Source organism: Ahaetulla prasina, chromosome 7, assembly GCF_028640845.1.
Source record: "Ahaetulla prasina isolate Xishuangbanna chromosome 7, ASM2864084v1, whole genome shotgun sequence".
NCBI lineage: Eukaryota > Metazoa > Chordata > Lepidosauria > Squamata > Colubridae > Ahaetulla > Ahaetulla prasina.
In genome coordinates, this window is record NC_080545.1 from 92,822,763 (window position 1) to 92,846,319 (window position 23,557).

Below are 23,557 nucleotides of genomic sequence, written 5' to 3' on the forward strand. Positions count from 1 at the left end.
TGGAGATTTTGCTTCCGAGGACAGAAATGGAGAATGACGCACAAACTCTTTTCCTTTTTATTAAGTACAGTGACAGCAATATTGTTGTTGATGTGTAGTTTTCATAGCATTTTCACAGCACGTGCAGCTAGTAGATCTTTTGCAAAGTGAACGGTGGTTGTCCTTCAAACGCCAGGGAGCAACATCCTGAGGTCAGGTGGCCAAAATAAAACTAAGGCAAAAAACCCTTAACATCGTTCAATTGTCCTGCCTCCAAACAACAACAGAAAAAAGCACAATGTACAAAACACCTGTTTTAGTTTATATACTATACAAAAATAGTTAAAATATATACTAGGTAAACACACTGCCGCTTTCAGAAATAGTCCTAGTAAGAAATTTGGCATTTGAGATCAGGAGGGGCAGGTGAAACACAGATTTAGTCTGCAAAAGGAAATCACAACAATAGAATGGAATTATTAAGGTTAAGCAGGTTTAGGAGAGGCTTAGCAAAGACTGAAAGCAATATTGTCTTTTAGAATGAAATCAACGTGAAACTTGCTACCGCATTAGATTTAGAAATTTATCTCCAGATATACATTCCTTCCAGTAAACCTATATTGCTCCAACAAATCCATATGTGGACTTCAACTCCCAGAATTCCTCAGGTAGCTACACTGGCTGGGGAATACTGGGAGTTGAAGTTGACGCATTTTAATGTGGCTAAAATTGGGAAACATTGCACTAAACCACGGGTCTGCAAACTTGGCTCTTTTTAAGACTTGTGGACTTCAACTCCCAGAGTTCCTCAGCCAGCAAAGCTGTTAATTATGACAGCTTTGCTGGCTGAGGAACTCTGGGAGCTGAAGTCCACAAGTCTTAAAAGAGCCAAGTTTGCAGACCCCTGCGCTAAACCCTTTCTGTAAATTATTACAGCTCCCTCTAAGTTAGTATTGCTGTCCAGTTAGTCCTCGACTAACAACTGAGCCCAACATTTCTGTTGCTAAGCGAGACAGTGAAGTGAATTTTGCATTTTTTTACGACCTTTCTTGCCACAGTTGCTAAGTGAATCACGGCAGTTGTTGAAGTGAGTAAGATGGTTGTTAAGTGAATCTGGCTTCCCCATCGATTTGCTGGTCAAGTCACAAAAGATGATCACATGACACCCGGGCACTCCAATGGTCATAAATATGAACCAGTTGCCAAGCATCCCAGTTTTGATCACATGACCATGGGGATGTTACCGTAGTCATAAGTATGAAAACTGGTCATGCCGCTTTTCTCCAGTAACTTTGAATGTTCACTAAACGAATGGTTGTTAAGTCAAGGACTAACTGTACCTGTGCTACAGATGCTACAGATGCAAATGTAAAACAGCAGAAATGAATCTGCCAAAGTTTGCTGCATAGCTTGCATTTTTCCACACCGGCTTTGGAAATAGTAAACTCACCACTCAGTGAGTTTTCCTGCATATTTTCACCCATTGAGAAAGAATGCCTTGTAAGTCGTCGTAACCACCATTTCAAAATTGTGTGCAACAATAGAGTTAAAACTAGGCACAGTTTAAAGTACAAACTGCATTTGGATACTGGGTCTCCTGCTAATGCAAACCTGACACACAGATTTGGTGCTCCATTGAGAATAAGGGCCAAAATAGAAAGGATTCAGAATCTGTTTAATTCAGGGATACTTTTAAGTGGGAGTGTGTGTTAAATTTCCCGCATTAAACATAAAAAAGATGCTGAGACTCTAGAAAGAGTGCAGAGAAGAGCAACAAAGATGATTAGGGGACTGGAGGCTAAAACATATGAAGAACGGTTGCAGGAACTGGGTATGTCTAGTTTAATAAAAAGAAGGACTAGGGGAGACATGATAGCAGTGTTCCAATATCTCAGGGGCTGCCACAAAGAAGAAGGAGTCAAGCTATTCTCCAAAGCACCTGAGGGTAGAACAAGAAGCAATGGGTGGAAACTGATCAAGGAGAGAAGCAACTTAGAACTAAGGAGAAATTTCCTGACAGTTAGAACAATTAATAAGTGGAACGACTTGCCTGCAGAAATTGTCAATGCTCCAACACTGGAAATTTTTAAGAAAATCTTGGATAACCATCTGTCTGAGATGGTGTAGGGTTTTCTGCCTGGGCAGGGGGTTGGACTAGAAGGCCTCCAAGATCCCTTCCAACTCTGTTGTTGTTATTATTATTACATAGAGTAGTTTTAAGGTGGGGTTAAAATAAAGCATAAGGCGTTCACATCAGCTACCTGGAAAACAAATTTTTTGTTACAGTGACTTCACATGCATTTAACCAATAAGGTTGCCTGCGCTTCCAATATTTTAAGAAACAGCAGCTTAAATGGCACCAAAAGTTTCCAGAATTCATCTCTATGGTTGCATTAAGACCAGGAAGATGTTGCATGAACTAGAATAATTTGTCGCCAGGCTAATAAGAATACAACACCTGAACGCAGTCAGATCTGTGGGACTCTTATTTTACCTGTATGTGCATCTTTGCAGGGCTGACTAATCAAAACATCTGCCTGCCAGAACCGGTTCAAAACCAGGTTATTTCCACACAGCTCCTGTAGAAGGCCACACCCGCCTTATCTGAAATAGCTTTAGGCTGACCTCATTCCCACAGCACAGGTGATAGAACGAGGGATTCCCAAAACGCCTGTCCACAACAATACAAAAAATCATCAGCAATAGGTCTGCGCAACGCTTCAGAGTCAATTCTGAAGTAAGTGCTTTGGAGCAGGTAAAGGACATCCATATAAATAGATCACCTTGAGCACATTGATAAATTAAAGGTAAAGGTTCCCCTTGCACATACGTGCTAGTCGTTGCCAACTCTAGGGGGCGCTGCTCATCTCTGTTTCAAAGCCGAAGAGCCAGCACTGTCCAAAGACGTCTCCGTGGTCATGTGACCGGCATGACTCAACGCCAAAGGCGCACGGAACACCGTTACCTTCCCACCAAAGGTGGTCCCTATTTTTTCTACTTGCATTTTTACGTGCTTTCGAAACTGCTAGGTTGGCAGAAGTTGGGACAAGTAATGAGAGCTCATCCCGTTACATGGCAGCACTAGGGATTCGAACCGCTGAGCTGCCGACCTTTCCATCGACAAGCTCAACGTCCTAGCTCCTGAGCCACTAATAGATAAATTAGCCAACCATTAATCTTACATTGGCTTTGAAACTCAGCCACTGGCAATGTTCTCAGTCCAAAGTTCAAAATTACGTGAACAGGAATAAAAACAGATGGAGCAAATGAAACGGGTTTCCACCAGTAAGACCACACCTAGAATGCTGCATCCAGTTTTGGTCATCACACTATTAAAAAAAAAGATGTTGAGACTCGAGAAAGAGTGCAGAGAAGAGTAACCAGGGGACTGGAGACTAAAACATGTGGATTGTGAGGCAAGAATCAAGAATCTTTGGGGCTGATCAGTTCCTTTTAGGAAGACTTGATTTTTAAAGGACAGACCAAACTGAGAGATAACTGAGTAACCCATTTCTCTGAAAATTCGGGATCCATTTTGATCCATGAAACCTCATAGGGAGTTTCAACTTGCCTGGTATTATCTTAGCAGCCTCCTCTTTCCCACAACTGAAAAAAATGAATCTTGTTATAAATATCTAAATCGTATTTGGTTCCCTTAACTAACTCTGGATATCTGCAAGCTGCATTCAGCTGGGATCCAACTGCTCTGTGCTTATTTCCTCCTAAATTCCAGGTAGTCCTCGATTTACGACCATAATCGAGCCCAAAATTTGGGATACTAAGCGAGGCAGTTGTTGAGTTTTGCCCCGTGTCGCCTTTCTTGCCTCAGTTGCTAAGTGAATCGCTGCAGCCGTTAAAACAATAATGCGGTTGTTAAGTGAATCCGGCTGCCCCATTGACTTTGCTTCGCAGGAGGTGATTTACATGACCCTGGGACGTGGCGACGGTCATAAATATATGCGCGTTGCCAAACGTCCAAATTTTGATCATGTGACCATGGGGGATGCTGCAACGGTCATGTGAAAAATTGTTATAAGTCAACTTTTTTCAAGGCTGTTGTAATTTCAAACGGTCACTGAATGAAAAGTTGTTAAGTGGAAGACAGCCTGTATGCTGGGATTGTGGACCATCAACCTTGGCAACCTCCTGGGGAATTCTGGGAGTTGAAGTCCAGGCATCTTCAAGCTGCCAAGGTTGAGAAACAATGCGTTTAAGCCAGGGGTAGGGGAACTATGGCCCTTTTATGACCTGTGGACTTCAAATCCCAGCATCCCATGCGGGCTCAGGAATTCTGGGATTTGAAGTCCACAGGTCATAAAAGGACCATAGTTCCCGCACCCCTAGCTTAAACCCTTACACTTACACCTCAAAGTTTTTGCTCCATTTTATTTAGATGGCCTTGCCCGGGGAAACTACCATGATCTTACAAATGCCAGACTTCAAAAATGTCCTCCCAAACACATGGACACATTCACATTCATCCCTTGATCATCACAAGAGTTTGTGGTTCACAGTGTACTAAAGCAGGGGTCTCCAATCTTGGTCCCTTTAAGATTTGTGGACTTCAACTCCCAGAGTCCTCCCAGAGAACTCTGGGAGTTGAAGTCCACAAGTCTTAAAGGGACCAAGGTTGGAGACCCCTGTACTACAGTGCCCAGATGAGGCAAAATAGGCCCAAGAGATTCAGCCACAAACACTGGGTGGGCGTGGCCAGAGGGTGTGACAGGCAGCACTCAGCATCCTGTACCCCCTGGGAGCCAAAATGGGCTGCGGGGGGGGAGCGGCCCCGTTTTGGGCCTAGTAGGCCTCCCTGCAGCCTCCTGAGAGCAAAAATGGGCCACGAGGGGGGGGGGTGCACACTGCACCTCCCCGGCACCCCATTTTGGACCTAGTAGGCCTCCCTGCAACCTCCTGGGAGCCAAAACGGGGCATGTGGGGACTCCTGGAAGGGGTGGGGAGGAGCCAGCCAGCAATTTAACCACCGGTTCACCCAAACCGGCTGAATCCCATCACTGGTTATGTGCCTTGCGTGAACGTAAATCACATTGCTCTTTCTCCTGGTACCCTATGCCCTTCCATTCGACAGTCTTGGTAGATACTGGACTATGGAAGGAGATGCACTTTTCCAATTTCCTGTATTTTAGAAGGTTGGAAAGAGTTGTGGTTGGAACAGCACGCGAGTCGTAGGGATGGGATTTTCACAGTATATGTGGTCTTAGGGAACAGATACAGTTAGTCCTTGAGTTAAGACTGGTTGTGGGGTCTTGGTGCTCTCTGGGCTTGATGGTTTTCTTCCAGACGTTTCATTACCAACTTAGGTAACATCATCAGTGCTACAAAGGAGTGTGTGTATTTCTCTATGTTGGTGGGAGAAAGAGGAAAGTTGTTCCCAAGATGAAAACAACACCCAACACCAACAGGAAAAATCACTCATACATAAATGGAGAGCAAGCCCTTCTAGCACTGATGATGTTACCTAGTTGGGTAATGAAATGTCTCCATGAAAACCACTAATCTCAGACAACACCAAGGACTCCCATGATTCAACCCTGAGCTACAAATATTCTCATTATTTAACAAGCATTTGAAGTTCTAACCGGCCCCCACCCTGAGGTCACGTAATCCCATTTTGGGCATTTGGGAGTCACCCTCCATCTCTGGCCACTTGCTGTGTCCTGCAGTCATGAAATCCAGATTTACTTTTTTAAAAAAAAACCCCGCAAACCATTTACTTCGTTTCTGGCAAAACAACAACAACAAAAAAACCCCACTCACTGGGTACAATGGGTACACTTAATAACCACGATGTTATAACCCACTTAAAGACCGGGGTGGTTTGCACCTGTAATTCCAAGATCAATTACAGTTGTAAATTGAGGACTACCTATAGTTGGTAGAGACTATGGGGTTGTAAGATCATGAACCTCAAGACACTTTCACGCAAGGCGCTAATTATGCAACGATGCATAGTGCATGTCGTCATTGTGTCTTCTAGCCAATGCCTGTGGAGGTGGTTGTTTGGGGTTTGAGATGGATTAATTCTTGCCTCTGACTTACACGCCTCTTTTACACTTACCTTTGGTAGGAAACTCTACTTCTGTTTGTGGAAAGACCGTGGAGTCCTTGGTGCTCTGAGCTTAGTTGTTTACTTGCAAACATTTTGTTCCCAGACTAGGTAATGCTATCAGTGCTAGAAGGGAGTGGGGTTCACTCTCTGTTTATATACAGCATAAGTTAGAAGTTTATATTTAGTAGCTAGTTCTGTCAATGTTGGAGGAAGTAAGTCTAATCAGAGAACTATTAAGGAGAAAACACCCCTCACCAATACCAATAAGGCAAGCTATTGCATTTAAAATGAGAGTAAAGTCTATTCCCTTCTACCGGTAGTACTGATGATGTAACCTAGATGGGTCATTAAAAGTCTCCAAGTAAACAACCAAGCTCAAGAGAGAACCCAGGACTCCAGAATTTGACCCTGAGCTACAAATACTCTCTTCTTTTGGAAAAGTCTTGTCACATTTCAGGGACGCAATTTCAGAAGATGTGGGGGGGGGGACACACCAAATGGGATTGAGGTGATCTAAATGTCGACTCGCAAAGCATCTCAAATTGCCATACGCAAGGAGGATGGGAAACCGACGAAGCAGCACGGCAGCCAAAAACAAAAGCACATTCCAGACATATCTTTCTCAAGGCTGTCTCCCAGGGTTACCCACAGCGGCCGGAGGGGAGTGATCTCTACAACCCGCGAAATCGCTCCGTTGGTGAATGTGATTGATGACACACTCTGGGGGGTGATTGATGACACACCCTGGGGGGAGGGGGGGAAATAGGGTCATAAATTACGTGGAGTCAGATATGGCTTCATTTGGGAACGAGCGAGGCTCATGATTTAATTAGGGTATCCATTGGAACCCTGACACTAAACTTCAGTGGAACATTATAGTCTACCTGGAATGGTAAAAATGCTGTCACAGATGAGATGAAAATCAGTTCCTCCTTCCTACCCCTGGAGCAAGGAACATCATGCATAAAACTGAGCCCTAGAGAAGGAAAACAATATTTATTTGCTACCACAGTTGACGTTCCAACCTCTCATGTAGCTCTAAGGCTGGTCCTCAAAAGTGCGGAAAAGTCTCAACTTTCGGGGGGCGGGGGTGGGAAGCAAAACAAAACAAAACAAGCCAGAAGACAATTAGAAGATTCTGCGTGCGCCAAGAGACTTGGAAGAAGAACTTTCAGGAGGATCTGTCGGTTTGTGTTTCACAAGCGTGGAGAAGTTGAAGAACCAGCTTTCCGGGATGTTCCACCGTGAGGAAAATAAGCCGTGGGGGAACTACGGTTGGCAGGTTCAGGAAACAACGCGATGGAAGGAAAAAGTGATGTTAAAAATGTTTTGTTCTAATAATTTAGTGTGAACGGTAGAAAAAAACGAGTCGGGTTTAACCGAAGGACCCTTGACGGATAAAGGATTGACAGTATTTTGAATTTGTTTTACATGATTATACATTTCGTCTTGGACTTCTTTTTCTTCTTTTTGCCGTTTTTGCTCATCTTCTCTTTGTGCTTCCGGATCTCCCGAACTAATGTGTAAAAAGCATCATCCACACCCTGTAGAGAGAAGAGGGAAAAACTTGGGTAGATTAGCATGTGGTATGAATTCAGCCCGTCAGGTAATTTATGATTCAATGTATTGTAAACAAAAACCAAAAAAACCCCAAAACCCCACGGAAAATGGGTCATGCCAATAAGCCAGTTAAGGGGGCTATGTAAACCAGGGGTAAAATCTACTTACCTTCCCTACCGGTTCAGAAATGCGCGCCATTGTCATGTCCGATTTTGGACCCTCTGCAAATTTGCATGCGCAGAGGGTCAAAAACAGGTTACTTCCTGATTAAAACCAGGAAGTAATGACGTCTGGGCAAGTGGGCGGAGTCTCACGCTGTCACCGCTACCAGTTCGCTGAACCACATGCCACTGCCGCTACCGGTTCTCCCAAACTGGAGCGAACCGGAAACATTTTACTCCTGATGTAAGCCCAAAAATTATGTACAATGTTCCCCCGAAAATATGATCTAGTCCTAGCCTGATTTTTACACGTGCGCCCAATATAAGCCCTATCCCCAGAATAAGCCCTAATTAAGACCCCCGCCCACTCCAGTTTGCACGGGAAAAAATTAAGCTAGGGTGGGGATGGGAAGGGGGTGTAGCTGCCCTACTACTTACCTTTGGACAGTTGCAGCCGGGCCTCGACACCTGCCTTGCCGGCCCATTTCTTCTGCAGCTGATAACAGAGCTCCAGATCAATCTGGAGCTCTGTTATCAGCTGCAGAGGCTTTCAGGAAAGCCTTCCCAGCATAGCCGGCTGCAGAAGAAGTTCCCGAAGGCCTCCGAAAATGAGACCTGGGGCGACCTGTGCAAGTGAGGTAAGTCAGTGGATGACATCTTTCCCCTCCCCCACCCCTGAAAATAAGGTGTGCTTTTCTTGGTGGCCAAAAAAAAAAAGACAAGGTCTTATTTTTGGGAAAACATGGGTACAGCAGCAACAAAAACCCAGGAGGATCAAATGTAGAGTTTATTAGCATGCATTTCCTAGCTATTTTACTTTCCAAAAGAGAGGAAAACCAGTACTATATATTTGTGTAAGATATAGAGATCCTGGGAGCAAAGGACCCCATCGTTTAATGCAGTGGTAGTCAACCTGGTCTCTACCGCCCACTAGTGGGTGTTCCAGCTTTCATGGTGGGCGGTAGGGATTTTGTCCGATTTTTAATTTAATTGACTTTATAAAAAATTTTCATAGCATTATTTAAAAACATTTTCATTAGGTTTTCATAAAATTCCCCGTGACAATTTAAATTTCTGAAAATATACTATTTGTATCATCCGCGCACAAATTTAGTTCACGTTATATAAGTGAAACTAAATGGCACTATAGTGCGACCGCAAACGAAAGAGCCTCATCCCAGAATAGCTTGTGCATCTTCCCCCACACCACCCAGCTGTAACAGACAAGCAGAGCTGGTAGCCGGCTCCCCCCCAACCCAATCCACGATGCGCGAGAGGCATTTGCAGACGATGATACACGGCGCATTACTGTGGAACTGGTGGGTGGTTAGAAAATTTTACTACTAACAGAGATACAAAAGTGGGCAGTAGGTATAAAAAGGTTGACTACCCCTGGTTTAATGAATAAGCCACTGCTCAATAGTTCCAACTTTTATTCAATCAGATAATATACAGCAGTGAGACTCTTATATTGACAAACATTGAAAGACACACTGAAACCCACAATGGAAGAAGTAATGGAATGAGCAGAAATAGCAAAATTGTCTATTTTAATTAAAGAAAGGAATTTATCCAGCTTTGTTTCTATTTGGAAACCGCTTCTTAGAGAAAAGGCAATTATCTACATTGATTTGGGACTGGAAATCTTGCATGGACTTTTTGCAATTAAAAAAAAAATTGATTTATGGTTTTGATTATTAGACAGGATAGATTATACAGTAAAAAGAAGAGTAGTCACGATGTAACTTTAGAAAGGCTGAAAAGAAGATTGGAAATCACCTTATATCTTTCCTTTTATCTCTTCTACTTTCTTTTTGCACTTTTAGCTTTTTCTTTTTTTCCTCCCTTTCTTCTTTTGTAATTTTAATTTTATTCTATCTTGCAGTTTTTTCAATTAGATAGATAGATAGATAGATAGATAGATAGATAGATAGATAGATAGATAGATAGATAGATAGATAGATAGATAGGATGAGAGAGAGGGAGGGAGGGAGGGAGGGAGGGATGATAGGTAGGTAGGTAGGTTGGTAGATAGATAGATAGATAGATAGATAGATAGATAGATAGATAGATAGATAGATAGATAGGAGAGAGAAAGAGGGAGGGAGGGAGGTAGATAGGTAGGTAGATAGATAGACAGATAGATAGGATGAGAGAGAGAGGGAGGGAGGGAGGGAGATAGATAGATAGATAGGTAGGTAGGTAGGTAGGTTGGTAGATAGATAGATAGATAGATAAATAGATAGATAGATAGATAGATAGATAGATAGATAGATAGATAGATAGGATAGATAGATAGATAGATAGATAGGATGAGAGAGAGGAGGTAGATAGATAGATAGATAGATAGATAGATAGATAGATAGATAGGAGAGAGAGAGGGAGGGAGGGAGGGAGGTAGATAGATAGACAGATAGATAGGATAAGAGAGAGAGGGAGGGAGGGAGATAGATAGGTAGGTAGATAGATAGACAGATAGATAGATAGATAGGATGAGAGAGAGAGGGAGGGAGGGAGATAGATAGGTAGGTAGGTAGGTAGGTAGGTAGGTAGGTAGGTAGATAGATAGATAGATAGATAGATAGATAGATAGATAGATAGATAGATAGATAGATAGATAGATAGATAGATAGATAGATAGATAGATAGGATGAGAGAGAGGGAGGTAGATAGATAGGTAGGTAGATAGACAGATAGATAGATAGGATGAGAGAGAGAGGGAGGGAGGGAGATAGATAGGTAGGTAGATATAGACAGATAGATAGGATGAGAGAGAGAGAGGGAGGGAGGGAGAGAGATAGATAGATAGGTAAGTAGATAGATAGGATGAGAGAGGGAGGGAGGGAGATAGATAGATAGGTAGATAGATAGGATGAGAGAGAGAGGGAGGGAGGGAGGGAGGGAGATAGATAGATAGATAGATATAGACAGACAGACAGACAGGTAGGTAGAGGGAGGGAGGGAGGAGGAGGAGGAGGAGAGATAGATAGATAGATAGATAGATAGATAGATAGATAGATAGATAGATAGATAGATAGATAGAAAGAAAGAAAGATAGAAAGATAGACAGACAGATAGGTAGGTAGGTAGGTAGGTAGGTAGGTAGGTAGGTAGGTAGATATTGCAGGCCCAATTGGCAAAAGAAAGCTTAGGACTGTATAAATTGGAAACATGCAGAAGAGGCCTTCATCCTGGAATGGATAGACAATAACTAAAACGATGCTTATATTTATATTTACATTTATGTCTCTGTCTATTTCTATCTACAGTTACATATATACACACATCGAAATTATATGAGCAGCTCTACAAAAATGACCAATCGTAAAACTATGAACAAAGAACCAATCAAGAACCAACACCACCAAGATAATCCAATCAGGATCGAACCCCAATCAGGGATTAGCCCTCACCAACACGCACCAATTGGAAAGCCGCTTGGCTGAAGATCGATCAGAAGTCAAAACACCCGATTATAAAACAGAATCTGATCTGCAGAGCAGGCCCACTTTGCCTCCGAAGATGGCAACCACAGTTGCTGGTGAAATGTTCAGGAAACCTTTTTTCTAGATTGTGGCGACTAGAATCTGAAGCCCAATACTGCCCTATACTGGCCACGAAAGCCTACATCAAAACAAATGATAAATCTATATTTTCCCAACAATTGTTATTTCGGTCACTTAGAATACAGTGCAGGGGTGTCTGGAAGAAATAGTCCTCAACTTATGTTCAGCACATCATTGTACACCCATTAAGTTCCTTCAAGTGTGTTAGACTAGCGGTCACCAACTGGGGGTCCGTGGACCACTGATGGTCCGCAAGAAAATTTTGGTGGTCCGCAGAAAAATTATTTGCATTTTTTATATTGCCCTAAATCAGGGGTCCTCAAACTATGGCCCCTGGGACAGATAGGTGCAATGAATGTTTATGTTGCTGCAGAGTGTCTCCCCCTTTGGGGTCTTTTTGTGTGGGTCAGAGGGGGGCAGAAATTCCAACATGGGGTCTGCTTCAGCCTCCTTGTTTGGGGCTCTGGGCGAAGGCTGGAGGGAAGTGCCGCTAGTGGCGAAGAGCCGGAGGGCCTCGTTCCAGTGGGACTACATCATGGCCTGGAACTGGCTGACCATCTCAGCCTGCTGAGCTTGCAGGTGCTGGTACCTGGCCTTGCACTCCCGCAGGTCTTCCCTCTGCTTGGAAAGCCTATGCTCCTAGTCCTCAGTGAGGTACTTCTACTGAACCTCCTTCTCGGTCAGATCCAATTTGAACTGAGCTGTTTTGCCAACTTTTTCTCCTGGTGGCTGCTTTGCTCCAACAACTGCTTCTTGTTGGGGCATTAAGGAGTCCTAGCAGGCAGGCAAGGAGGGTGAGTAGAGGCCAGCGAGGCGCCCCTCAACGTGAGTGACATCAAGTTGGCCATGCCCAGCCAGTCACATGACCAATTACAGTAGCCACGCCCAGCCCGCCAGTCATTAAGTCGATCATATTAGTGGTCCACGGGATTTAAAATTATGAATTTAGTGGTCCCTGAAGTCCGAAAGGTTGGTGAACCCTGTGTTAGACTACAATGCCTAACATCCCCAAATCCTTTTGGAGTATTATTTTTTATTTTTATTTATTTATTTTTTGTCCTCTCTCCATGGCATCTCTGATTAGTTGGTTAGTAGTTATTTGTTGCTTAGGTTGTGTCGTATTTATTTGTTGTCTAGGTTGAGTTGTAGGTTGTGTATTATGTAATGATAGATGAGTTGGGAGGAGATTTGGATCATTTGAGTTTTCATTTTTTAGTGTTGAAATTTGTTTTATCAAGTTTGTGAAACTTTGTTCAATAACTGTTAGAATTTTTTTTTCTAAGGTTTGTTCAATATCTTGTATTCTTTTTTCTAGGTTTTGTTCAATAGCTAGTAATCTTTTATCTAAGTTTTGTTCAATAGTTATTAATCTTGTTTCTAAAATTTTATCAGCGTTGGATTTTCTGGCTGGCATAATGATATTTTGAGTTTTTATGTAATTGGTAATGAAGTCGTATCTTTCTTATTTCTTTGTTTTATTACATACTCTTTCTAATTTTAGTAATGAGGAAGTATTTCTGCAATTTTTCTTGATTTTTTTTTTCCTTTAACTTTCTATGTCTCCAATTTGTATTTTGTATTTCTTTGTATTTCTAGGCAATGAAAGACTCAGCCTGGCACCATCGGAGAAAGCCAAAAGCTCCACATAACAAAAGCTAGGACAGAATTCAATCAGCTGCTACTTACAATCATTCGGAAATTAAGAGGAATCATCAGAGAAAAGTTGGAAGTTGGATTTGATTCATTACTGGTTGATCACATTTTTTTTTCTCCTGTCGAATGCTTAAGATTTTTGTTTTTTTCCCCCTTTAAACAAAAATGAAACTTACCCGGTTACATTAAAAGGCATTTTTTTATTTTCATGCACCCTGGAGTCTTTTCTTCGGTGCAGACTTTTGTCAATCGGTGCTGCTGAATCTCCCGCACCAAGGTATAGAAAGCGTCTTCCACTCTCTGTTGTTGCAAGACACAACTCCTTTAGAGTCGGTTTTCATTTAAGTAGGTGATAAAACAAGTGTCTTGCCCAGGAGCCAAGAGCAAGTGGCTATCAAGCTTTGGAGAAAAGTAGGGGAGAGAGGTCTCTAGCAGTGGTGATATCTGAACCGGTTTACTACCAGTTTGCTGGCTGCGCATGTGCACCAAATGTGAGGTGTGCACACCAAAAGGAGGCATGGGGTAAGTAGAACAGCGCGCGGAGGGGGTGATCAGCTGTGGCGTGCAATCTTTTTTTTTTTTACTTTTAAAAGCATTTAAAAGCATTTTTATTCGGCCGAATAGGTTGTACAAAAAATGCTTTTAAAAGTGTAAAAATAAAAAAAAAGGCTCTGGCAATCAGGCAGCTCAGCTGTGATCATCAGAGCCCTTTTTTAATCTTTTAAAAACATTTTTTTAAAAAAGAAGCGGCAAGTGGGTGACCGGGCGATTGGGTGGGCATGGGCGGGAGGAGGGGGGCAGGGATTTTCTGCTACCTGTTCTCCGAACCACCTGACGTCATCGCTACCGGATCGCGTGATCCGGTCCAAACCGGAAGCATTTCTAGCCTTTCCTGGTGGAAATCTTGGGGTACCATCCTGCATTCACCATGGCTGATGGCAAAAGGTATCAATGTTCAAAGAAGCAAACTTCCATACATTGCAGTCCTTGAGATCCTTGAGATTTTTGGTACCTACCTACCCCCTTGAAAACTATTTCTGTTGTGGTCCGCCAGCAGCCTGTGGAGCTGGCAGCAGAGTTGGACAGTGAGGAGGCGGGGGAGGACAATCATGGAGTCAGGGGAAGGCCCGGACGAGGGCTCTGCATCGGAGGCAGAGATGGGGCCAGGGCCATCTGGGAGCGATGTGCGGACTCCGAAGCCTCCAGAGGCGGATAGCAGAGAGGCAGAGGAACAGGAGGAGCCTGTTCCTAGTGCATGCCTGCGAAAAGCTGCCGGAAGACAAGAGCAGCTAAAACAAAAAGGATGACTAAGGAGTAAGGCCAGAAGATGATTGGCCCCTCCCATAAGGCTTAAAAGAGCAGCAACGGCTCTTGGGTTCTTTGTAGGTAAGCAACGTTTGCTGCAATTCTTTCTTATCTCCTGTTTCTGAACTTCGTGGGGTTCTTGCCAAGAAAAGCCTTTGGCAGGGTGCCAAAGAAGACAAAGGTTTGTGATAAGGCCGAAGGACTTTTTCTGAAAGACTTTGTTTTGGACTTAATTTGAACAAAGCTGAGAATGAAGTAATTCTCAGCTGTTCTAATAAAATATGTTTGTTTAGGACTGATTGTGTCTGGTAATAACTACTTGGGCCTAGGTCACAACAATTTCCCAGAAAGGACCCCACTCCAATACACTCCACAGCTGAGGGAGAAGGACTGGCAGAGGCAGAGTGAAAAGAGCAATCAGCCTAGAATCACTATGTGGCCACAAATGTACTAAGTCCAACTCTTTTGGATTGCTATTGACTTTTATCTAACCTTATCCAAGTGCTGGCTTAGTTGAGAAGATTCCAGTACGTAGGCACTTAGCAATAAATCGGTTAAATTGAACCTTCATGCTTGGACCTGGTCTTTCGCGTCTGACAATAACAAGCTGAATCTTTCAAAATAAGAATTTCAGATTCTGAAAGGTCTATAACAGCTGTTCCCAACCTTTTCGGTTTTATGGACTGTCGACCGATGGGGGGGGGGAGGCGATAGTTCCATGCAAACTTTTTGCACAAGCGGCAGGCACACATGCACACTGCTTGTACAAATGGAGCTTTGCGTGCACACGCACTCACACGCCACTTGAGTGGCCCAGTTCTGAATAGGCCGCAGCCCCGTGCCATCCCCAGCCTTTACCGCCTGCTAAGAATATTTCAAAATGCTAGAAAGTCAGAGAAAAATGTTCTTAGAAGCCATTCCTCACTTGACACAACTTTCCTGTCTCTAAAGATTTTTTTCAATGCAATATTTGTACATTACTAATAAAAGCCAGCTAAACCTTAAAGAGATATTAACGGATGCAGGATACTAGATCAGATGGTATTATCTAGCTCAGCGGTAGTCAACCTGGTCCCTACTACTAGTGGGCGTTCCAGCTTTCATGGTGGGCGGTAGGGGTTTTGTCTGATACTGAAGCACTTTCCTTTTTTTAAAATTTAATTGACTTTTAAAAAAATTTCCATAGCATTATTAAAGATTTATTTTGCCAAACTTAGCGAAAGTCCGACATAAAGTATTTGGTAAGTAATTATTATTATATGCTTTAACTTGCTGTAAGTCTGCTTTATAAATTTTATAAAGTAAAGTTACTTCCCTACTTTATAAATCACCATTACTATGGAATCGGTGGGCGGTTAGAAAATTTTACTACTAACAGAGGTTTCCTGACAGTTAAACAATTAATCAGTGGAACAACTTGCCTGCAGAAGTTGTAAATGCTCCAACACTGGAAATTTTTAAGAAAATGTTGGATAACCATTTGTCTAAAATGGTGTAGGGTTTCCTGCCTGGGCTAGAAGACCGCCAAGGTCCCTTCCAACTCTGTTATTATTATTATTATTAGATATAAAAGTGGGTGGTATGTATAAAAAGGTTGACTACTCCTGGTCTAGCTGTTCTCAGTTGAACCCCCAAAGCTAAGCAGACTTGGCTAAGACTTGGATGGGAGATATTTGAGAAATCTCAAGGTTAGCTTGGGGAGCTGGGAGACCAAATCCAGACAGGTAAAACCGCTTCCGTATTTCTGCCAAGTGATTTATATGAACGCCGACATAAAACTACCAGGAGTCAAGCTGTACTTAAGGATATGATTTTTTTAAAAAAGTTATCTTGAAGGCCCGAAGTTCAAAAAAGCTGGTCACCTGTCTTCGTATACTAGTCAACCAGGGGAGCAATCTCAGCCATACATAACAGGAATGGAATCCAAGCTCTGTTTGAATCTGATCGAAGAAACATTTAGAACAGCTCTTTAAAGGGCCTGAAGGAATTTAAATACCTTATAGCAGTGATGGCTAAACTTTTTTCCGTCATGTGCCAAAAGCACACATGTGCGTGTGTGACAGCATGCGTGCGCGCTAGCACCCATAATACAATGTGCCCTCTGCGCATGCACGCATGCCCCCACCATGCTCCCCTTGCCCCCCGCGCATGTGTGCGTGACCCCCACGCCCCCCAGTTTTTGCCTAGCAGGCCTCCCTGCAGCCTCCTGGGCCCAAAAACTGGTTGTGGGAAGGCACTGCCCCCCACGCTCTTCCTGGCCCATGCGTGCGCGCGCCCCCTGCTCATGCATCTCCCGCATGCGCCCGATCCCCCGCACATCCCAAAAATCAGCTGGGAGGCGGAGGTGGATCTGTGTTGTGTCTGCGCCCCCCCCTCGAGCCGGGCCCCCTGCCAGAAAGTGACTTGGAAAGTGAGGGGGAACGGCCATCAGGACTTAGCTCTGGAGCACCGGCTTCCCTGGCTCAGCTCCAGGAGCCAGAGGCAGGCCAGGTGAAAGAGATAACGAGGCCTCCGTCCCGACTCTTTCCCCCCCCCAGGCCACGCCTCCAGGCCCAGCTGATGGCAATCAGGCCTGGCTGGACCCTAGGTTTCGTAGGCAGGAGAGGCGGGAACAACAGAAGCAGGGGTGGGGCAGGCCTAGGAAGTGCTGAGTCATGGAGCCACACCCCACAGGATATAAAAGCAGCAAGGGCTGCTATACCTCTTCGTAGCAAGCAAATCAGCTGCTTAACTAGAGCTGAAGTACTGCTTGTTCCTGGTTGACTCATCAAGAGAGATAACAGAGTCACTTGGCAGACGCTCGCTAGTTTGCTGCCAGAGCTGATAGTGCCGGCTAATTAAGTCATCGCTTGGACTGAGGCGAGGGGGACAGAACAATCTGAGCTGGGCGATGGCTCATGTGCCCGCAGAGAGGGCTCTGCATGCCAGCTGTGGCACGTGTGCCGTAAGTTCGCCATCACGGCCTTATAGAGTAAAAGGCCGCGGGAGAGAAAATAAATCAATTTTAGAAGATCAAAGCAGGATAATTCTAATACCAAAATCCTGGTACCCATTTAGAGGAAGCAATTTCTTTAATAAACCAAGCCTCACTACCACGATGGAAGAACGATAAAGATAATCATAAAAACTCAAAGCATTCTTACGAACCTCAAGATAATAAATACAGATATGCAGGTAGACCTCGGCTTACATTCTTTTCTTTTGTGACTGTTCAAATTTACAACAGCACCAAAAAAGTGACTCATGGCTGTTTTTTCGCACTTATGACCATTGCTGCTTGCCCACGGTCAAGTGGTCAAACTCTGGACACTTGGCAACTGGCTCACACTTACGACAGCTGCAGTGTCCCGGGGTCACGTGATCCCGCTTTTGCGACCTTCTGACCAGCAAAGTCAATAGTGGAAGCCAGATTCACTCAACAACCGTGCCACTAACTTTAAAAAACCTGCATTGCTTCACTTAACAACTCCGGCACGAAAGATTGTAAAATGGGGCAAAACTCACTTGATAACTGTCACATGTAGCAATGTAAATTTTGGGCTGAATTGTGGTCGTAAGTCGAAGTCTGCCTGTATATTCCAGGCTGATTTTAACACTACAGTCTGAAATTTTCAATTTAGATCACGCGAGGAAATGTCAGCTGAGGTCAAAGTCCCTTGGGAGAGGCCTGTGATTCTGTTCTCTGCACGCAACCATGCATGTTGACGGCACTACACAACATGAGATCTTGGCTTTGCTCAACTTAGATCCTTTTTTCCACCACCGAAACAAACCAAGAAAATATATTATGGTTTGCAAGTTCTATCCTCATGCAGACAGAAGCCAAAATATCTCAGCCCAGCTGGTTCCTTTCAATAGAGTGTTTTTCAAATTTGACAACTTTTTAAGACATACGAAATTCAAATTTTCAGCATTCCCTGGTCTTCCGTGTTGGCTAGGGGATTCTGGGAGCTGAAGTCCACTTATTGCCAAGTTTGAAGTACACTCGTCTTAAAAATGGTCAAGGTTATCAAATTATCCTCAGAATGAGAGATCAAGGCCAACAGCATATTAAGAGGTTGTATAATGTATTAGTAGAAATAGACTCAGAGACTGAATTGGTTAAGGATTGTATGATTAAGTGGGCACAAAATTTTCAGCAACCAATAATGTTGGAAACTTGGGAAAGAATTTGGGTGAGGAATGTTAAATTTACACAAGCGCAAAATATGAGAGAAAATTTTTATAAGATGTTTTATAGATGGCATTTAGACCCCAAAAAGTTGTCATGTATGTATCCTAATGTACAGGCTAAATGTTGGAGATGCGATTGTGAAGATGCCACTTATTACCATATATGGTGGACTTGTAAAAAAGTTAGAGCATTTTGGATTAAAGTATGGTGGATCATGCAGAATATTTTGAAAAAGAAGATTAAGTTTACCCTGCAGTTCTTTCTACTAGGAATAATTATGGATTGTACAGCTATAGAGACTAAATTGATTTTGAACTTAATAACAGCCGCAAGACTTTTGATTGCTCAATATTGGAAGAAAGAAGAATTACCTACAATTGAAGAATGGACACTCAAAGTATCAAATCTGGCAGAAATGGCAAAAATCTCTGCTTACTTGAAAGACTATACACTAGAAAAATATATTTTAGAATGGAAAATGTGGATTGATTATATTCAAAATAAGTATCAGATAAAAAAATATCGAATAGCATATGAGTAAATTTAGGAAATATTTTGTATTAGATATATTTCTGAAGGAGAGGGGAATTGAGAGTGTGATTAAGTGTGGAGTGACTAGAGATTATAATTTAGGAATTATTTTGGATTATGATTGTTAGTTTTGATACCCTGCATTTTGTTCTGGGAAGTCGGGGTGGGGGGTGGGGGGTAAGGGGGAGGGGAATTGGGGGGTTGAGGCTAGAGATGGAGTGATGGTTAATGTACAGGGATTATTGAAGATGTATAAATATAATTAATGTAGGGTCGGGTCTGCCCAGTTACCATTTTAGAACGGTGGGGAGGGAGAAAAGAGAGAGTAGGAGGTAGGAAAGAGGAGAAGAGGAAGGAAGAGGGGTAGAAGAGGGAGAAGGAAGGTGTAGGGTGGAGAGAGGAGAGGATGTAGATAAGAGAAGGAGAGGAAGGTTAGGAAAGTAAAAGAAGGTAGAAGAGGGAAGAGCGTTAAAAAGGGGGGTGGTGACTGGGCAAACCCGACTAATTGTATATAACTGTACATTGGATGAGTTGTTTGATATGATTGTAAAAATAAAACTTTTTTATGAAAAGAAAAAAAAATGGTCAAGGTTGAAAAACACTGATTTAAACCATAGATTTTTCCCCCCTAAGGTGTAATTCTTGAGTCCCCCAAAAACAGTACACACACTGGATTCGGCATCTGGATTTTGAGATTGGCTTGAAGATGGGAAAGACTTCACTATATCCAGAGATCTCATTACGAAGCTTGTCAGAGGCATGGAAGAATTCTGAGACATTAGACAATTAGTCTTGAATTTTCAACAAAGATTGTCTTCGACCGATTCAGACACCGTCCAAATCAATAGTCAAACTGAACGCACGCCAAATCTTGAAGGCAGATCCGACACTCTATAGTTGAATATGCTTAGATGATTTTGCTTCAACTCCCAGTAAAACAGGCACGAGCAATTATAGCCCTTTACGACCTGGGGACTTCAACTCCCAGAATTCCTGAGCCAGCCATGCCAAGTCAGCCATGGCTGGCTGAGGAATTCTGGGAGTTGAAGTCATAAAAAAGCCATAGTTATTGAACCCTGCATTAGAAGAAATTAAAGATTCCTGTGTGAAGAACAGGTTATCTCAGAGTTTACAAAGAAGATAATTCAATTATAAAACCAGCTAAGAAACAGTCACCTCTTTTATGTTTCTCCCTCCATGGTTTTTTAATAACTAGCATTATTGGGGATGGACAGTGTATTTTGGCCAGATAATGGCCGTTCTTTCTGCTATTGCATTGTTTTCCAACCTTGATAAAAAAAATTTTTTTTTGAATTTATATCCCGCCCTTCTCCGAAGACTCAGGGCGGCTTACATTGTGTAAGGCAATAGTCTCATCCTATTTGTATATTTATATACAAAGTCAACTTATTGCTCCCCCCCCAACAATCTGGGTTCTCATTAAGGATGAGTGGACTTTGACTGCCAGAATTCTCAGCAATGGCTATGCTGGCTGTGGAATTCTGATGTCCATATACTCGGAAATTACCAAGGTGGGGAAACCCCTGTGCTAGTGCATTGATGAATGTCAATCACAACGTTGACACAAATCAAATGGGCTGTCGGTTCCTTCCCACAAGCAAAGTCCATGGAGAAAATTGGATTCGTTTAAGAACTATGTGATTCACTTAATGACCATGGGGGAAGAAAGTGGTAAAATTGGGCATGATTCGCTTAAAGGCTACATTGCTTAACAAGACGATTTGGTTCCAATTGTGGTTATAAAACTGAGGATTACTTATAGTCATGTAGAGTTCAACAAGTAAATGACCCATCAGGGATTTGGAGAATAAACAAACAGATTCTCAATAAAGGAGAATATCTGTAGCTCAGGGTTGAACTGGAGGGGGGGGGCGGCCTTGGTGCTCTCTTAGCTTAGTTGTTTTCTTGCAGACGTTTGATTACCAAACTATAACACAAACATTGATTGATTTACCTCTGAGTATCCAAATGTAAAAAATGCTTCTGAACTACCTGGGAGAAAGTCTTTTCTGGCTACAAGGAATTCTGCCCTTCCCACCCTGGAAATGACTCGGATTTTTACCCCATCGCAGCCAGCTGGACGTCGTTACCTGTCGTGTTTTTGCAGAGGTTTCGATGAAAGGGATCCCGTAACTTCTTGCTAAATCCTGAGCCTGCTTGGTATCTACAGTCCTGGAGGGCAAATCACATTTGTTGCCGACTAGTACCATGGGCACGTCTTCGGAATCTTTTACTCGCTTGATTTGCTCCCTGGAGGGGGAAAAAAAAAAGGAAAGAAAAAGAAGGAAGAAGCAAAAGTCTCTTTCTCTTTTTTTATAGTAACAAGAAAACTATAGAACCGTGATGGCGAACCTATGGCGCGCATGCCAGAGGTGGCACGCGGCGCCCTCTCTAACGGCATGCGAGCTGTCACCCCAGTTCAGCTCCATTGTGTGTGCGTGTACACCTCCCGCCAGCCAGCTGGTCTTCAGGGGGCAGAGGACATGCGGGAGGCACACACGCATGTGCAGGGGGGGCGGGACATGTGCGGGGGGCCCCGTGCGCATGCATGAGGGGACGGGGCGCATGCAGAGGGGCGCTTGTGCATGCATGGAGGCACATGTGCGGGAAGCGCATGTGCGGGGCCCCCGCGCGCATTGAATTTTGGGGGTTTGGCCGCATGCTTTGGGCACCTGGTACAGAAAAAGTTAGCCAACACTGCTATAGAAAGAAGTGAAGAAGTGTTTTTTTAAAAAAAGAATAAAAGACAAAATTGAAGACACAAGGAGAGGTTTTTCCCCTCGCGCCTTCAATCGCCGGGGCTGGCTTAAATTTTGTTGTATTTTTAAATTTATATTTTATATTTCTAAATTTTATATGAATTTTAATGGGTTTTTAGAATTTTAAATGTTTTAAAGTTTTCGGCCAATTGTATAAAGTTTTTTAATTTTGTTTTAATTGTATATTGTATTGTTTGGGTTTTTATTCTGGCTGTACACCGCCCTGAGTCCTTCGGGAGAAGGGCGGTATAGAAATCTAATAAATAAATAAATAATAAATAAATAAATAATCTGCTGAACACCTAATTCTCACAGTTGACAAAATACAGTGACTACTAAGTTCTGTCTAATGCGGGGGTCTCCAACCTTGGCAACTTTAAGCCTGGAGGACTTCAACTCCCAGAACTCCCCAGCCAGCTTTGCTTTGCTTTGCTGGCTGGGGAATTCTGGGAGTTGAAGTCCGCCAGGCTTAAAGTTGCCAAGGTTGGAGTCCCCTTTTTTCTAGAGAACATTTATCTGTATTGTTGCTAAAAATTAACACTGAGTTGGCAGCACCTAATTAATCAAGCTAACAATCAGAGGTACGGCAACCAGCCTTCAAACGGATTAAGAAGGTAACTGAAGTGGCAGGGGAAGATCCTTCTCTGTGGGGGCCCCTCCCCTATGGAACGAACTTCCCCCTGGTCTACGCCAAATACCTGACCTTCGGACCTTTCGCCGCGAATTGAAAACGTATTTATTCATTCGCGCGGGGCTGGTTTAAATTTAGCTGTATTTTTAAATTTATATTCTATATTCCTAAATTTTATATGAATTTTAATGGGTTTTTTAGAATTTTAAATGTTTTAAAGTTTTCGGCCAATTGTGTAATAAGTTTTTTTAATTTCGTTTTAATTGTATATTGTATTGTTTGCTTTTACTTTGGCTATACACCGCCCTGAGTCCTTCGGGAGAAGGGTGGTATAGAAATCTAATAAATAAAATAATAATAAAAAGGTGGCATTTGTCTTTTAAGATCATCTGTCAAGAGAAATCAATAGTCAATAAATACGCTGCAGACTAGCATAATGCTGGGGAAAGCTAGGAGGAGCACTACAAGCAACAAAGTGAATGGACTTGATTACAATGGTGGTGCACCATTGGAACACCCAGCTTTGGACACAATAACAGAGTGGGAAGGGACCTTGGAGATCTTCTAGTCCAGCCCCCTGCTCAAGCAGGAAACCCTATACCGTTTCAGACAAACAGTTGTCCAGTATCCACCAAATGGTGTTCCAGTATCTCAGGGGCTGCCACAAAGAAGAGGGAGTCAAACTATTCCCCAAAGCACCTGAGGGTAGAACAAGAAGCAATGGATGGAAACTAATCAAGGAGAGAAACAACTTAGAACTAAGGAGAAATTTCCTGACAGTTAGAATCAGTGGAACAACTTGCCTCCAGAAGTTGTGAATTCTCTGACACGGGAAGTTTTTAAGAAGATGTTGGATAACCATTTGTCTGAAGTGGTGTAGGGTTTCCTGCCTAAGCAGGAGGTTAGACTAAAAGACCTCCAAGGTCCCTTCCAACTCTGTTATTCTATTCTATTCTATTCTATTCTATTCTATTCTATTCTATTCTATTCTATTCTATGCTATGCTATGCTATGCTATGCTATGCTATGCTATGCTATGCTATTCCATGCTATTCTATGCTATGCTATTCTATTCTATTCTGTCTCTCATCTATCTCTCCATCATCTATGTTATCTGTCAATTTTCTCTTTCACGTCTGTCTGTCTATCG

General features: G+C 42.9%; 1 protein-coding gene across 2 annotated transcripts in view; it reads right to left on the bottom strand.

The window, feature by feature from the left end:
- Positions 1-43: 43 nt before the first annotated feature.
- The window catches only part of KRAS (KRAS proto-oncogene, GTPase), a 46,864-nt gene continuing 23,350 nt past the window's right edge, over positions 44-23,557 (bottom strand). For both annotated transcript variants that reach the window (XM_058191109.1, XM_058191110.1), the window contains exons 4-5: positions 21,108-21,267; positions 44-7,590 (exon numbers count right to left, since the gene is read on the bottom strand). In XM_058191109.1, coding sequence (XP_058047092.1) covers positions 7,474-7,590; positions 21,108-21,267 — 277 coding nt within the window. In that variant the 3' untranslated portion in view covers positions 44-7,473. The remainder of the gene's footprint in view (positions 7,591-21,107; positions 21,268-23,557) is intronic.